The sequence below is a fragment of the Spermophilus citellus genome, assembly GCF_964194105.1.
Source record: "Spermophilus citellus genome assembly, chromosome: 1".
Taxonomy (NCBI): Eukaryota; Metazoa; Chordata; class Mammalia; order Rodentia; family Sciuridae; genus Spermophilus; species Spermophilus citellus.
Window position 1 is genome coordinate 172,045,094 of NC_138182.1, and position 12,282 is coordinate 172,057,375.

Genomic DNA, 12,282 nt, shown 5'->3' on the forward strand with positions numbered 1-12,282 from the left:
TATGGTGGCACATGCCTATAATCCCAGTAGCTCAGGAGGCTGAGGCAGGAGGATTGTGAGTTCAAAGCCAGATTCAGCATTTTAGTGAGGCCCTCAGCAACTCAGCGAGATCCTATCTATAAATAAAATATAAAAAGGGCTGGAGTTATGGCTCAGAGGTTAAACCCCTGGGTTCAATCCTGGTACCAAAAAAAAAAAAAAAAAGCATTTGGAAGACATACATATACAAAACAAGAAAATAAAGAATGATGCATAAAGATAGAGCACCAAACAACATCTGGGCATAGAAGATGTGCAGATATACCCCCAGGATTCCTCACTGCAGGTCCATGGATATTCAAGAAGTCTGCAATACTATTGTATCTCAATTAAAATGCACATCACAACTAAAAATATTGGACAAATTTCAACAACATTGGTTTCATCTACAATAATGAAAATTCTTTTTCTTTTGCTTTTACAAGAAGTCCATAGGTTTCATAGAAATGTCAAAAGGATCCATAGCACTAAAAAGTTAAGAATCCCTGAGGTAGGAAGTTTGTATGTTACTTTGCATGATCTGCTGATTTCATTAATCAAATTTTCACAGTTCTTAGTTTTCTCTTCTGTGGTCTTCTCACCCTGAACTCCGCCTCTTAGTTTGTGCAGTCTGTATCTGCAGTATACAGCATTTGTCAATCTTTCTTTGGGCAGAACATTTCTTTCAACATCGTAACAGTGCAATTCATAAATAGAAATTTTTTCATATTTATTTTAATGTTTATTGAACAAATCATGTGTGCTGATTACTGTGATAGCCAAAGAGGATACAAGTACAATTAAAAACAGTACTGCCCTTTATCACTTATGATCTCAGGGGTGTGTATGTGTGTGTGTGTGTAATAACTTCTTTATTTATGTTCCCACCCTACCTCCACAGATCTTGGAGACATCTGAGGTTTCATGGGGACTTTCCAACATTCCAGACAGCGGCCCTGCAATGAAGCTCTGAGTCATGGTCTTTGGGCCTAAGGTACTGTCAACAATATGGAACCCCAGGACAGCCAACCTCATTCTAAGCCTTCACTCTAAGCAAAAGCCCAGAGTGAGTCTGGCCTCAAATCAGAGCAAGCTCTAGAGAAAACCTTCTTTGTTAATGGAAAGAGAAAAGAAGGAAAAGATTTCCAACGAATTGCAACAAACTTTCCACCACTCAAAGGAACCTACCTTCCTCATCAACCAAGGCATCCTATTGAGTGACACCCATTTTAGCCTTTTGCCAGAAGCAGAGTGTGTCAATCCTAGGGAAAAAATAAAGACAAATGCTCAGAAAAGTAGACCTAGAACAGTGATACTATCAAAACGGCCAATTAGGAGCACAATGTCGGAAAACCAGCTGAGCCTTCCTGTGATCCCATCCCGCAGGCCTGGATTCCGGGTCTGCTACATTTGTGGCCGAGAATTTGGATCCCAATCACTAGCCATTCATGAACCCCAGTGCTTGGAGAAGTGGCGTATTGAAAACAGCAAGTTGCCCAAGCACCTGAGGAGGCCAGAACCCTCCAAACCTCAGCCTCTCGGTGGCAGTGGGTCCTACAGTCTTACGGCAGAAAATGAGGCAGCATTTCAGAGTGCCCAGGCTCAGTTGCTGCCCTGTGAGTTTTGTGGCCGCACCTTCCTGCCAGATCGGCTCCTTGTTCACCAGAGAAGCTGCAAGCCAAAGGGTGAAGGTCCCAGAGTACTGAACCCCAACAATTCTGATGATCTTCCCAGCCCCAAGAAAGCTTCTAGTGGTATCCCAGCCCGACCAAGGACTCTCATCTGCTACATTTGTGGTAGGGAATTTGGCACACTCTCCCTTCCTATGCATGAGCCCAAATGCCTGGAAAAGTGGAAAGCAGAAAACGATAGGCTTCCTAAGGAGCTCCGCCGGCCACTCCCACAGAAGCCTCAGCCCCTTCCAACTGGATGGCCCAGCCAAGAGGAGTCAAGTCAAGCTCAACTTGTGCCCTGCCCAAACTGTAAACGGACTTTTGCCCCAGATCGCCTTCTGGTGCACCAGAAGAGTTGCAAAGCTCAATCCAATGGATCACAAGTTCAGAATTTGACCTTAGGAAGTAAAGATAGCCTAAATGCATCCACTAATTCCAAGCATCAAAAGAACATGGCGGCACCCAGTGTGACTGATAAGGTAATTCATGCCATGTAAGATGCATTAGGTGTATCTAGGGATACATTCAGCTTCTAAGGGAATAAGAAAAAACTGTTCCCTAAATCAGTCATCTCAGCCCCTAGGATGGTTTATTTCAATGTCTTATTTCTGCCTCAATGCAGCCTGTCCAAGTTGATCCCCTGTGGACTCTGGGGGCAATATCTCTCTTGACAAAGTAGACCTAAGAACACCCTTGCCTGGTGGGTTCATATCCCTCTTCAATTCTGCTGCCTAAAAGAGATGGACTTCTTTCTTCCCTGATCCCTCATACCAATTATCCCTGGGAGAGACTGTTATTTGAAAATGAGTCATTAATGCTGTGTCTACATTACAGAGATATAATTCCCATTCCAACAGCCAATATTTATTGCTGGTTTATTTTAGTCATCTACCTTAGGAATTCATTTTTGGCAATGTTGGGTTATGCTGAGTTTATCTTACTAAAATAGAATCTATGTCAAAAACCTCAAATGACTTTAGCAATAATTAAACACTGAAGCACTTGCAGAAATACACATGCCCTGCAAATACAACATTCTTCTAACACTTACATAACTATAATAAATGGGGGATTAACCCCAGCATAGACATTGAAGCAACTAGATATATGTTTATTGTTCTAGGAGGTGCTTAATCTCACTGTTGCTCTATACTCTGTGTGTGGACTGATCACAGGGTCCTGACCCCTGACTTGAGTCACTAAATATGTATGACCTCCAGGTGTCCCCAGCTTGTATAGTGAAGAATTCTTGGACTTTTACCTGGGGTCTCACTATCAACTAGGATTGGGTAGGGATGTCAATCAAAGTGGCTACCTATAAGATAGGATAAGGTCCATGCTGTTTGTCCTGTCATTAAACCAGGGAATGGATGCACTGTCTGTGTCACACCTTATCAAATTATAATACGAGATGGCAAGGATTTTTTTCCGTGGCTTTTTTCTTGAATGCCCAGTATTCTGAAACTCTCCAAACCACAGCCTCTTGGCAACAGCAGTTCCTACAGTCTTCAGGCAGCAAATAAGTCTATAAATTGACCTTTGGGACAACACAAATTACTCAAGCTGTTGTAAAAGATTAAGCCAAACAAATGAAGACGACCCTTTATTTTAAACCCAACTTTCTTTAAATTATTACTTTGGGGACTTTCTAGTCCTTTTTCTTAAATTTCATGTTTAAAATGAAATGATTATGGAATTACTGGTTTAGGAGATTCCAAGATAATGATTCTAAAGGCAGAATCAGACTAATGAGCTGGGTTAAGTTTTCCAATGAACATTGGGGTAGGGGCCGGTACTGTCTAGCTTCTTTGTATAATGAAACCCCAAGCTTTTTAAGTGTGGCATGGGTTTCAAGTTGGTCTCATAAACATGATCTGTTTTCCCCATCTTCTGGCTGTTGCTTGTCTTCCAAAATGTGTGGGGTCTGGAATCAGAGTAAAAGGATCTGCATCTCATGGCTGCAAATCAGAAACTCCCTTAGCATTCTAACTTGCAGCCCTGTTTCTTGATTGTATGCATTTACCTCAAATGTTCTCATTACAGATCTAGAGATAGGGAGGAGTGTGGTTAGGACTCTTGTGCTTGTTGTTGTAACACATACTTTATGCTCTAAGACTGGAGCCAACAGGCTGAGCACAACATGTACTCTCTCAGTCACACTCCTAAAAGAGGCTGGCTGGGCCCACAGTGTCACAAAAACACACCTTCCTGACTCACCCAGTCATCTGGAGGGGAGAATGTCAGAAAGAGGACAGTGAAAGCCCTTTGGTGACTTGTACATTTAGGTGAGTTGAGTGGGCCATATAGAGGACATTGCCATATCAACATGTAACCAACCCTGCTCTCAGGCCTGAAAACCATGTGTCAGTGGGAAACTAGCACCCACCATTGTCAAATGTGTGCTGGCCTGTTAGGGATTCATACAGGCATCGGTGGAGGGCATAGAAATTTCATCCAACGTAGGGTCCCCTTAGTTGCCAGAATTGAAACAAGCTTGGGTTAATTAAAATGGAAGAAATTTAGCCAGGCCAGTGGTACATAATAGTACCCCAACAACTTGGAAAGCTGAAGCAAGTTCAAGGCCAGCCTGGGCAGTTTAGCAAGATCTTATCTCAAAAAAAAAATTAAAAGGGGTGGAGTTGTAGCTCAAAGTTGAGCACCCCTGAGTTCCACTTCAAATAATTAAAAAAAAAAAAAAAAAAAAGGAAGATACTCCTAGGCTTCAGAAAAGCATAGATGGTTTAAGCATTGAGCTCCCTGGAGAAGATGCTTGTCATTCCACAGTGCTTTTAGCACAAACCCTTTCCTTCATAGGTAATATTCTTTTTCAGTTGCAATTTAACCCAGTGGAAGTTTTTCTTTCTTTGTACCATTCAAAATCTACATAGTGCTTCGAATCTCTTGTCTTCCATAAAAAGCATTACCCTATACATTATTAGATTTCAAAATCGCATCTGCCCATGACGGCTAACTTTTGGCTTTTACAATTCAGATGTCTACTTCATTTCTTCTCTTGTCAATTAGAGCAATTGTCCTCTACAACCCTTGATTAGACTTCAGATTAGAATCACCTGTCTTACCTAATATTCTCAAGGTTCCCTCAACCTGAATTGAACTTGGGTGAGGGCAATGGCTTTTCTTTTTTCCGAATTATGATTTTACTACTTGGAAACAATTCACTTCAGTTGGGTGACAATGACTGTTTTGCTGGCACAGTGCATTGCCCTTTGTGTAGAATATTCCTGCAACACAGTTTGGCTCCATTCCCTTTGACACAGATGCTCCCATTATCCTTTGGTCAAATCTGAACACAAATAAGTGCTGATAAAACAAGCTCACCTCCAGGATCTCAGAAGGCATTTTCTTTGCCCTAAAACCACATATTAGTTTGAATTTGTCCCACTGCTTATCATCTGAAATATAGGCCAAGTTTACTCTTCTAATCTTACAGCAAGGTTGTGAAGGAAACTAACAGCATTTAAGAGGAATAGAACCCTGGTATGAATTTGTATTTAAAGGGTGTGGCTGTTCTGGGACTGTTGCTCTCCCCACTATTTGGTAAAGCATTGAGCTACTTTTCTTTCCTCTGAAAGAGGAAAACTCTGGATGAACAATATCCAGTTTAGTAAGATTTAAAATGTGATATTAATGTCAAATGAAATTTTGACATATAATATAGAAAATCATAAATTATTATTTTAAATTTTAATGTTTTATCTATTTAATAAGATTTGATGTTTATTTAGTAAATGATTTTCTAAGCTATGCTGAGGAATATAATAATAGAAGTCATTATTACTTCTTATTTTATTTTAAATCCAATTTTCTTCCTTTTTTTTTTTTTTGTTTTATTACTTTAGACACTGGTTAGTCCTTGTTCATAAGTTCCATGAAATGGAATGTCAGAAACTGATGGTAATCTATTCTTTAGCTTTAGAACCTTTCAGAATAATGAGAACACAAATTGACAGAGTAAAATAAACAACAGCAACTATGTATTAGTTAGGTAATGCTAGGGGTAATTTTCTTGGGATTTGCTGGTAACACATGAAACATTGTCCTTAAAACAAATCCTGCCCTTTATTGCTAAATAGGCATGTTTTTCAAAGGAACACTAACTTTTCTACAAACAATTGTCTCTCTGAATGTAGTTTTAAGTTCCTCTTGGCGTCCTCTATGACCAGGTTTGAACTAAAAGCTCCTCAGACACATCTCTAGCATCTGGTGCTGCCATCTGGTGTTTTAAAGTGATGTCTTCTACATTACCAAATATCTTACTGCCTTTCTTCTCCTTGTTTTCCTCTCCAGATGTATTTGAGAAGGTACCCTTGTAACACAAACGCCAGTTAACATATGTGACTTAAAGGTATAAATGCTGTTTCCTGGTGAAGTATCTCTTTCTTTAAAGGTGGGAAACTCTTAGTGGGAAGGTCAAAATCAGAAAGACTGAGAAGGGTGACATGGATTTTCTTGCATCTATACATTTTGTATGTGTGCATGGGTATCTGCTAGATAAGACAAATTTGGAGTTTAGGGGAAGAATGAATGAAAGGGAACTAATTATTAATGAGTACCTTGATTAAAAAAATACTGGAGATGGAGTTATTTCTACACAACAGAAACTTCTTCCTTTCTCTCTCCCTCTCTTACTCCCCCCCATCTCCCCCCCCCTCCTTTCTTCCTCTCTGTCCCCGCTTCACTGGTACCAGGGATTAAACCCAGGGGTGCTTAATCACTGAGCCATATCCCCAGCCCTTTTTATTTTATATTTTGAGAGGCTCGCTCAATTGCTGAGGCTTGTTTTGAACTTGTGATCCTCTTGCTTCAGTTTCCTGATTGGCTAGGATTACAGGCATGTACCACCATGCCTGGTCAGAAATTTATTCCTAACAGTTCTTGAGGCTGGAAAGTTCAAATTCAAGTTACCAGCAGGAATGGTTTCTGGGGAGGGCTGTTCTTTGTTTCTAAGTTGGAGCTTTGTTGCTCTATCCTCTGGAGTGGGGAAAAACACTGAGTCCTCACACGTCAGAAGGGATGAAAGGGTAGGACAGGGCTCCCTTCAACTTTGAGCCTTACCATACGGTGCTAATAGCATTCAGGAGGCTGGAGCCCTTATGACTTAACCTTCCAAATACCACACCTCTTAATACTGCTGCATTGGGGACTTGGTTTCAGCAAGCTTTATGATCAGCTCTTTATATGCATAATTTTAATCTTTACAATATTGTTGTAAAATAGATATTGTATTTTCTAGTTTCCAGGTGGGAAGACTGAGGTTAAGCAACTTCCCCAAGTTACATAATGGGTTCACATGTGGGTGTCAGAGCCAGGTCTGTCTAATTCTAAAGTAACACATCTTTTCATGTCACTATGAAAGAGTTGGAGGAATAATATAGAGAAAAATCATAGCTACCATGCCAAGCTTGAATGTTAGATAGGACAAAGAAGGAAGAAGCCTGTCCATTCATTAGTATTTATCATTGGGCATTGACCTAAGTACTAAATATATAGTCATGAAAATGTAGACACAGGTCTTTACTTCATGGTTTATACTCCTATGAAAATAATATGAAAATACATACATACAAATTGCAAGATGACAGTGCTAGAGAAAGCCTCAAAGAGGGAATATTTCAGTTGAGAAGATGGGAAAGCACTAGCCAAGAGCAGATATGAGGTAATGAAATGGCTATAAGGGGAGACATTCAGGATAAGGTTAGCATGTGTGAAGGTCCTGAGTTGAGCAAGATCATAGAAGTAAAAAGTCCACATGTGGCTAGCATCTAATAAGGGAAGGGACAGGTGCACAACATAAGGCTATAGGGCAGCATTGTTCCTTCCAGCCACTCTCCACAGAGCAGGAGCCCAGGTAAGAGTGGATGATGGCGTGACCTGAGTTTTTGGTAGGAGAGCCATGCAGAGGCATAATGGGCAGATCCTGGCGATAGCTGGGATGTGCAGGGATAAGAAAAGAAGCCAAGGCTTACTCCCAGATTTTGAACTCAATCAGCTGTACTAGTTGTGTCATTTTCTAAGATGGGGAAGACTTGAAAAAGAGCAGGTGTAGGGGATTAGAGTCAATAGTTTAATTCTGGATATATCAAATTAAAAATGATTGTGAGATATTTAAGTAAGTTAGATGGGATATATGAGTCTGGAACTCAGAGGAGAGGGCTGGGCTTGGACATGCACTTGTGAATTATTAACACACATCTAAAGAAATCAGAATGAGAACTGGGCTAGAAACCAGACCCAGGATGAACCCTGAGACAGCTGGAGAATGAGTAACTGGAGACACAGGACAAATGCCTAGAGAGTATGCTGCTTTGGGAGCTGAGATCAGAGTAAAAATCAGGAATAAGGGTATGAAAAACAGTGTGAATGACGAGAGGTTGTGTAGAATGAGGTTAAAAAATATTGATTTGATTTGGCAGAGTGGATTCATTTGCTGACCTTGAAAAGGATATGATCAGCGTAGCTGTGGGCTCTGCAGATTGCATGTAGGATAAAGACAGGACCCATTTTGAAAAGTTTGGCTCTAAAGACTAGGAGAAGTCTTAGTGGTAGGTTAGAAATGGAAATGTTGGGTTCAGAAAAGTCTCTTCAAACTACGGATATCCTGAGTCTTCAGGATATATTTGAATGATTAGGATATAAATCCAATGGAAAGGACATTGAATAAGCAGGAGAGGAAATCAGAGAAAATGAAAACCCTGGAGGGGAAGCAGACTCCAGGAAAAGAACCACCAGTGTGTGTGTGCCAGACGTGTGAGAGCAGGGCACTTCGTTATTTGAGGAGTGTGTTGAATCAGATGAAGGCAAGTGTGTCAGATGGCAGTGAGTCATGGAGGAGCTTCAGTGTGTTAGTTTATAGCCTATATTTTCTTGATGGAATATCAAGCAAGCTTATCAAGCCTACCTCATGGAAAAGAGGTATAAGGGGAAGAGAAAAGGGCTAATTTTAAGAGCCTTCTTGGTTCTTTGTCTCCGTGTGCCTGCTGTTAAACTGAGTTTCTGAAATCAAGAACATGACAACCAAAACTATTTGCCTCTATGATCCATCATCCCAAGAATGCTTGGAACTCTTTGGAAGTGGTAGATCAGTGGGATCCCAATTGGGGTGCTTGCCCATCAGTGGCCCTGGTTCACCTGCTCAGCTGGGCTGATGTCATGAAAACCAGCCTTGACCTCACAAACTGCCCCTTGATGATGCTGGCAGCTGGACTATTAATGTCCAACCCCATGTGCCATATCTTCATCTTTCCTTGGGGTCAACCATGACCGCATATCAGGGCAGCCTTCTAGGATCCCGTGGCTCTCAGGTGTAAAAGGTGCATCATTAAGGTAAAAGACCCTTTTACATGGTTAGTTCTGAAAGTCAACCCAGGGGGATCTGTATGTATGGTATATATGTGTGTTGCAGGGGGTGAGGGAGTGTTATAACTTTTAAAGCAGCAGCAACAAAAAGTGAAATTGGTGTATAGTTTCCTCATTTAAAAATTTGAAGGATAATACCTATACAAATTACAAACTATCATTTTTATATGCAGCCTCAATTTATAAGTATATATCAAGTATTAGTGGGTACAGAGACTATGATAGATAGGGCTGCCTCTCTCAGAACACAGAGCTCAAGGCAAAAATAGGGTTTTATATGGCTTTCTGCTTCTCTGGAAAGGAAAAAATGTACAAATTATAACTTCTGTGAGAGGACAGTATCACATTTTATAAACCAAATATTATATCAAAAATTGACAAAAACTTCAACACAGTCATATTCTCAAAGAATTAATCTAACTTGAATGATTTCATATGTCTTCATAAGCCTAGTTCTTCCTGTCAACCTCCTCTCCCTGATTTCAGCCCCAAACACACATCCATAATTTCTTAGTAATTGATGCTTAATAGAGCTTTACATAATGACTGAATGGATATACATGGTTCTTATAAATCCAAATTCTAATGGCAACAACTAAAATCTTTCTCCAAATTCTTAGAACACCAACAAAGTCAGTACAACACAACCTGGAAGGAGTCCTTATTGAATTGGAGGTGACTGTCCTGGGAACAGAAATGTCAGTCCTCAATGTGAGGCACTAGTTCTGCTTATGACTAGGCAGAGAGAATTTTTCTTAGGATTTCTTTTTTTGCCTTCCCTTGATGCTTCTCCTCCTTACATCCTTTATCTTTTTTCTAGCATTGACCTCTATCAGGTTGTCCTATATATAAAGAAATATATTACAAATTGAAGAAGGGCCTACTAAATCCAGGAACTCAATAAATTTATAACATTCCTGCTCCAGTATCTGCTCTGACACCATGATCTGTCTTTAATGTCCCTAAGCAGCATGCACATTCCAGATGATCTTTAATCAGAGAAGGTGAAAACGCAAAGGTATCACTGATCCCAACTTAAAGCTTCAGGAAGTAAGTGGAGGCAGAGGGTATAAGCAAGGATACAGAGGTACCAGCACCAACTCTGATAGGGGGAAGATAGATAGATAGATACCTAGGTACATAGATGTATATGTATACATACATGTATGTATAAATACACACATCTGTTAAAGTTAGAATTCTTTCTGGTCTATTCAAGTTGATAGCCTTCTTTTAACAGAAAACTCCTTTGGCCTTTGGCCTTTACCCATGAGGTGGAGGCATACTAGCATGTAAACTGTAGAATAAAACAGATCCTGAAAATAACCTCACTTATAAATTCAGGTCAGATAGAGGCTATGCTTTCCTTTAGTCGTAACTGTGGACACTGGACATATGAAGTGGCTGTCTCCGTTTGTGGGTTTTCCTCTCTTTTCCCCATGGTTCCCTTATTGCTTTGTTTCACTCTGTGACCTAAAAGTCACTGACCATGAAGGTCAGACCTACTGCCCAACTGGTGAGCACAGGAACCAAATATCAGTGAAATCCTCTAGCTATTTTCTTTCAGGAAAGTAATTTTGGGGCAAGAATTTATCAAAAAAATTCAATCAATGTCCCTTAAGGTATCAGCAGGGAAAAGTTTTATCTCAAATGTGAAAAAAGGGGGCAAGGGGCAACTTCAGCTAAGAAACTATATTCCTTTCATGAAATAGACTCAAAATTGGTATTAGTTCTTTGACCTGAATTTTCAACATTGTATCTCAGGATAAACTAACTAAAATGTCCAACACATATTCCACATATCAATGGTTCTTTTTTTTAAAAAAAAAAACTAGGTATATTAAAATACTTTTAATATTTACAGTATTTCCAAATAAAAAGGCAAGCCTCATTGTTAAAAGGAGAAAAATAAAACTTTAAATCGTAAGTAACAGACTCTCTTATAAGTTGGCTAATAGACAGACTGGATTGGAAAATTCCTTTATGTGGTATCCACTGATTTCCAAAAACAATTTAATTTCAAACAATGATCCTTCCAGATGTGAGATTTGTGTAGAACTGCTTGAAAACACCAGAAGTAAATGTGAAATACCAGTTGCTCCTAGACAATCAAATTCTACAATTGTTGAGGTTTGAGATTGAACTATACAGTTACTCCTATATATTTAAATGCTATTTATATTTTGTCTGCATGTGCAGGACATGCCTGAAGGAATGGAAATTTAATTGTACACTTTCAGTCTCAGTCAAGTTGTTGAAACTGTTTTAAATGACCGTAGGCAAAAATTCTGACTTTGAGAAATGAGTCTTTGGTGGCCTGTCATCATATTCCAATCTCCTTTTCCTTTCAGTACTTTCTGTACCTTCCCAATTCCTGCCACCTCCACCCACTGATATTATTCTTAGAAGGAGGTTTAGAGATCTTCATAGGAAAATGCCTCTCATAGGTCCACTTGCATTCTGAAAGAGGATCTGGGATAGAGCAATGTTTAACCCAAAGGAATAAACATTTAAGTAGTTGAGAGAACAGAGTAGAAGCTTTTTTGGTTTCTCTCAAATCCCATTCAATGGCTGGCTCAGTGGACCCATTGGCAGAGCATGATACTTCATAACCACTGATGACTGTATTATCTCTAATCCCAAATTTCTCAAAGCACTGGAATCAGACAGACTTGGATTTAGACCATAGATACACAACAAAAATCACACAACCTTTGAGCAAGTTTCTGAACTTCCCCAGTCCCAATGTCCATACTGCTACTGGTTGAAATGAGAGAATGCATGCAAAGGAGATGGGATGATGCCTGATAATGCGTCATTTGTTAGCTCCCTCCCGCTCCCTCCATAATAGTAGTGTGGTGAAAAGCACGGTCAGAAGCCACAGTCTGGGACAAAACAAATTATTTGTGCCTCAGTTTCCTAGTTTGTAAAATATGGGTATTGAGTCTTACCTTGCCTAGAGGATTGTTATGAAAATAAAAGAGATAAAGCATGTAAAGTGCACAGTACAGGACCAGTTTCTTAGTAAATGCTGGGTAATTGTTAACCAGTTTTGTGCTACTTGGTCAGATGATTTCAATACATACAAGGATCTATAAAAGAGTTTTTTGTCTTTTTTTTTTCATCACAGGACAAGGGAGAGAACTTTCTCTCTTATTTCTCCCATGCAAACTTTCTGCACCTTATGCACTTACCACAGACATCTCAATTATTT

At 39.8% G+C, this 12,282-nt stretch overlaps 1 protein-coding gene across 3 annotated transcripts in view; it reads left to right on the forward strand.

Moving 5' to 3' along the window:
- Positions 1–1,135: 1,135 nt before the first annotated feature.
- The window catches only part of LOC308648681 (zinc finger protein 474-like), a gene marked incomplete at both ends in the record, with an annotated part of 64,796 nt that continues 53,649 nt past the window's right edge, over positions 1,136–12,282 (forward strand). For all 3 annotated transcript variants that reach the window (XM_081293619.1, XM_081293617.1, XM_081293618.1), the window contains one exon: positions 1,136–2,170. In XM_081293619.1, coding sequence (XP_081149745.1) covers positions 1,136–2,170 — 1,035 coding nt within the window. The remainder of the gene's footprint in view (positions 2,171–12,282) is intronic.